Here is a 5,332-nt window from a genome sequence, read left to right as displayed (position 1 = left end):
ACATCTCGAGTTGCGACTCGGGGGTGGAGTTGCAACTGGGGCGAAACACAACAACATCTTGAGTTGCCAGTCAGGGGTTGGAGTTGCAACTGGGGGAAACACAAACAACATCTTCAAGTTGCGACTCAGGGGTGGAGTTGCACCTGGGGGTGAAACACAAAACATCTCGAGTTGCGACTCGAGGTGGTGTAGCAACTGGGGTGAAACACAACAACATCTCGAGTTGCGACTCGGGGGTGGTGTTGCAACTGGGGTGAATACAAAACGTCTTGAGTTTCGAGTCGGGGGGTCGAGTTGCAATTGGGGTGAAACACAAACAACATTTTGAGTTGTGACTCGGGGGTGTTGTTGCGACTGGGCCGAAACACAACAACATCTCGACATAGACATGAAACGTATTTAAAACTTAAAAAAATAAATTTCTCACCACTAAAAATACTCCTATATCCCTGATACACTTGAACATATACTTCCCTATATGCTATATAATTCTAACCACCACAAAAAAAATAAAAAATGAATATAAAAAGAAAAATCCAATTATATTCACCCTCTTATAAGCACCAAAAAAAGATGAGATACTTCCATACTATTGCTGATATTGCATACTAAAAGACTGAATGCCTCACATTCCAAAAAAATAAAGCCACATGGGCCAGCTGGGGGTAGCATAGATTCCATGACGGACGATGTTCAAATTCTACACCATAAAGTGCATTTCAACCATAAGTAAAAGCAAAAACTCCATCAAAGTTCATATAAAAAACAGGCATGGTGCGCAGGCCAGCAAAATGAAGATGGCGAGCAAAACAATGCAGGCTGTGTGTGACATTTGATAAGCTCATATGCTCAGGATGTCAACAACACAGACCACATCAAAGGGGGCAACATTGCTCCTACGGAAGGTGAACACAGCAGCACTCCCTACTTGCAAGTTGTAGGTTGACACAAAAACTCCCCACTCCTTATTGAACACCATGCGTCCATCCTTGGCTGTTTTGGATGCAACCCTTGAGAGCGGGCCTTCTCCCAAGCGAACTCCAATAAATCCTTCAGCTCCAATATTCAGGAGCACACACACTTGGTTTGGGATTTTCTATGCAAAAAAGAAAGAACAAACAAAAATGAGATATAAAAGAGAAAAAAACAAAAAATGTTGATGTATACTTAGGTAATTAGGTAGTTTGATCCTGGCTGATATGATGATTGGAGGTTAAAATGTTGATCTATACAAGTAAAAAAAAACAGATCTGATTCCTAAAACAAAAGATGTTTATCTCCTACTAATGTACAAAAATGTTACAAAAAGAAACATACCATTGACTTCTTCGTGATGTTGGTGATTGTGAACCGATGAACAAACCGTGAAGCAATGTTCCCCTGCTCAATGTCAATCATCATGGCAAGACGGCCTTCCTCCTCCAAATCCAAACTTACACCCATGCTGTATATGATGCCTATGGGTGCTTCTCCCATGATCTCTCCGTCAATCCCCTCCTCATCCACCTGTCCCTCTTCGTCAGCACCTCCTTGCTCTTCCTCTTGTTGTGCTACTTCAGCTCCACCTCCATCAATAAAGCCAACACCGAAGGAGCAGACAAATGCTTTTGCAATGCGCCCAGTCATCACAAAAACAACAAGCTGCCCAAGCCCCAAGTTGAAGTCCTTCATGAACTTCGACAAGTCATCGCCACCGATACAGATGCTGTGTACACATAAACAATGTACCGGTGGCCATGAGCTCGAAAGTTCAGAAAGTCACCAGCAAAGTGCTTGGGGAAACGCTCTGTCATAGAGCATGGCAGTAGCTGAAAGAGAAAAGAATGAAAACATGAGTCAAAATAAACAACTACAAAAATAGAAAAAGGTTACAAAAACACACTGAGCGCATGTCAGCACACATTACCACAAGTCTTTCGTTCGGATCCCGGAAAAACATGCCGAATGTCGTGTCGTTGTCCGACACGCAATGAGAGAAGCAAACTGGGCACAACATCCTGGTTGCAAATCCTGAATAAAATAGTGAAAACTCCGTTAGCTGACAGCACTGCTAACTGACAAAAACTGATTACAGAACAAATACACATGGGATACTGAATCTACAAAAAAAGAACACATGCTTGCTTGCAGAAAAGAAAGCTTAGGTGGCTGGGAAAAGGTTGCAAAAAAACTGACAAATGTTTGTGAATCTTTTCTATTGCACTTACAACTCTGATGGAAATGTCTATGGCCACCCCACACCGCCCTACAGTACCCTTCATCCTCCACCCCCATTAACCCTTTTCTTACCCCAAATTAGTCCTAAATTTTGTCTATATAGCAAAATATTTGTGTGTTCTCTAGAAAAAAACATCGGACAAAAAAATTGCATCACATACATACACAGGAGAAACAGAGCATTCCATCAGAGTAATGCTAGACAAAAAAATCCTACTCTAGAAAGGATGGCGGCTTAATTTTACTGGGCATAACATCAGTCACATATAAAAACCAGTCATGCCCTTCAAAACTAATGAACAGAGTTGCTTGTGCAAAACTACTGGTTTTTGCGGGATAGAGCATCTTCTGAAAGTTGCACACCTCTCAAAGATTGCAAGAAAAGAAAAGACAACTTAAAATAACCTTCTTAGAGAAATTGAAATTGAAGACAGCTTAAATCACAAGAACCCACATATGCAAAAACAAAAATTAAGTGGAAACGTTCTTTTTTTATTAGCATATCTGAAACAGAGAACACAAAAAAAATGGGACAAACTATCATACAAACCTAATCATGCCCTACGACACATGGCCGCTTAAATTAGCATCTCCCTCTTGTTGTCCATGTACAACCAACAAAAAATTGAAACAAAAGAGAAACATAACTTCTAAAGATGACATGCACAAAAACTGAACTATGCTGTCCTCCAAACTACAGCTAACCAATCATAAAGACGCATGATATACAAAGGCATAAACACGAGCCATCGCATACACACAAAAACACACACGAATAGTACTTCAGACCAGCATGCACAAGCAGATCGAACAGTACCTGGGCAGGAATCAGCAATGAAGAAGAGAGATGTGCTGCTGGTCGCCGGCCTGCCGCTCATCCCTGTCCTCCTTCGCGCTGCAGCTCAGAGAGGAAATACAGATCATTTCATAAATTAATTCAGTATACACACCCTTTAAATCAAAAAAGATGAACACCACATGGACAGCAAAAAGACAAAAACAAAAAATCAGCAGATCATATAAAACCTGAATCACAACATTCAATCTTTCTGAATCTGTATCTACTGTGAATTTAGCAGAGCATATAAAATCTGAATCACAACACTGAATCTTTCTAAACATTTATGTTTCTGAATCTGTATCTACTGGGGATTTAGCAGAGCATATAAAAATCGGCACCATTAAACAAACTACACACGACATGGCACTGAAAAGATCTTTCTGAAACATCCGTGAGTCTATCAGAGAGATTGAACAAAAAATCTGATCCCCCACCTACCAAAAAAAGAGGCTATAATCTATACAAAAATGAGCAGTGACACACTCAAATCTTTCATCAATCCTTTATCTACACCCGAAATCCCCACCTCACCAGCAGAACCACTCCAGCCACCACTAGATAGATCGAAAAACACAGACAGAAAAAAGGAGCCTCGTGCTTCTAACATTCAGGGGGATTGCGAGCGGGCAAAAAACCTTTCCTAAAATCGATGGACACACAAACAAAAAGAAACAAACTCATGGAGGCATTGGAAGCACGAACCCTAGATTCGATTAACACACAAAAACAACCCATAAACTAGATACTAGATCTGTGAGCAAACCACATACAAGAAGAAATAAGAGAAGAAGGGGCAGAACAACAGATGCAACTCACTCCAATGCGTCTCTCTCTTCTTGTAGCTCTCTGGAAGTCGCCGTCGCCTCCAGGCGCAACTGACGAAGAGAAGAATGGGGAACGGGGCGAAATGAATGCCTCGGGAAGGAGAAGGATGTGAAGAGGACAAAAATGAATCGCCGCCCTCTAATTCACGAACCTGCTCCCACATAGACAAAAAACGGCCCGCCAGCCCAACAAACAACGGCCCGCTACACAAGATCCACGGGAAAACGGGCCGCAAGACAGGCAACGGCACCAGCGACGCGAGCGCGCACGATGCGGAACGAACAAAGTTGTACGTGCGAATCTCAAAGACAGGACAAAATCCAATGGCTATGCATTTAGATGTGAGATATTATATCTCATCTAGATGTGAAATAGCAATCCTGTATTTCTTTTTGTGCAAACTGGCGCCTTCGCTGGTACGCACTATCCATCAGGTCATCGCCCCGCTAGTGCAAATCTACTTTCCTTCTTTCTTTTATTTAGTTCTTCAGTTCGTTTTGTTCTTTTATCCCTTTCTATTCATTCTTTTTTTCTTTAATGCGTGATTTTTTATCAAATTTCATCAACCTTTTTTTAAATTGATGAAAAAAATTAATTAGATTATTTCTAAAAATTGATAAACTTTTTTTACAAATTCGATGAATTATTTTCAAATTTTATGAACTTTTACAAAATTTGATGATTTTTTTCAAAATTGGTGAAATTTTTAAAATTTGATGAACTTATTTTCAAATTCAATGAATTTTTTAAATCAATGAACATTTTCCAAATTCGATGAACTTTTTTTGAAAATCGATTAACTTTTTCCAAAATCCGATGAACTTTTTCAAATTGGATGGACTTTTTTTCTAATCGTTGAACTTTTGTTTCAAATTTGATGAGCTTTGTTTAGAATTGATGAATTTTTTTTGAAATTTTATAACATTTTTTTATTAAAAATCAACTTTTCCAAAAAATGTATAGTTCAAAAATGTGTTATAAATAGCGCAGCTCTTACGGTTGTTAAAGCGTTTGTGTTTGCTATAAATCATTAGTTTTTTGGTGGTGTAGTGGCTAGCTGAACAATCCTGCAATTTAGAGGCGCGGGTTCGAGTCATCGTTTGTCCGTGGGCCGGCTAACTAGGTGTTGCCAATAGGCGTTGGTTCTCTTCCACGGCGCTGAATGCGCTGAACAGGAGCTCCCGGCTGTTCGTTTGCAACGGTTGTGGTTGTGTGGCTCGCGCAAGCCGGGCTACCCTGCGGAGAGTTTCATTCGCGCGAGTTGGCCGTTGTAGGGCAGCCTCGCACGCGTGAAACTTGCCGTTCGAATTCCAAGTTCTTTAAAAATTTACAAACATCTTTAGTACGCAGGGGATCCATCAGGTTTCACAGGCTGATATTTGAACACAGCACGTGGGACTGGGCTGTGGCACTCCAAGCCTGGTTGTAAATTGGTAAAGAGATGAGCGA

At 40.6% G+C, this 5,332-nt stretch overlaps 1 protein-coding gene across 1 annotated transcript; it reads right to left on the bottom strand.

The window, feature by feature from the left end:
* Window positions 1-609: 609 nt before the first annotated feature.
* LOC123180796 (uncharacterized) lies at window positions 610-4,027 on the bottom strand. Its single transcript, XM_044592932.1, has 5 exons — window positions 3,875-4,027; window positions 3,035-3,112; window positions 1,907-2,010; window positions 1,318-1,808; window positions 610-1,096 (listed from the first exon to the last, which is right to left on the bottom strand). The coding sequence occupies exons 4-5, from the start codon at window positions 1,669-1,671 to the stop codon at window positions 842-844; spliced, it is 609 nt and encodes a 202-aa protein (XP_044448867.1). The 5' UTR covers window positions 1,672-1,808; window positions 1,907-2,010; window positions 3,035-3,112; window positions 3,875-4,027; the 3' UTR covers window positions 610-841.
* Between the last annotated feature and the right edge of the window lie 1,305 nt (window positions 4,028-5,332).

The sequence above is a fragment of the Triticum aestivum genome, chromosome 1D, assembly GCF_018294505.1.
Source record: "Triticum aestivum cultivar Chinese Spring chromosome 1D, IWGSC CS RefSeq v2.1, whole genome shotgun sequence".
NCBI lineage: Eukaryota > Viridiplantae > Streptophyta > Magnoliopsida > Poales > Poaceae > Triticum > Triticum aestivum.
The sequence above is the reverse complement of the archived record's forward strand: the minus strand, read 5'-3'. Positions and strand labels throughout refer to the sequence as shown.

What these genes read in the sequence shown, in the direction of transcription:
- LOC123180796 (XM_044592932.1), bottom strand. Translation starts at nt 1,671, where the DNA reads ATGAAGGACTTCAACTTGGGGCTTGGGCAGCTTGTTGTTTTTGTGATG. An exon ending in ACATCACGAAGAAGTCAATG is followed by an intron (nt 1,097 to 1,317) that starts GTATGTTTCTTT and finishes TTTTTTGCATAG; the next exon opens with AAAATCCCAAACCAAGTGTG.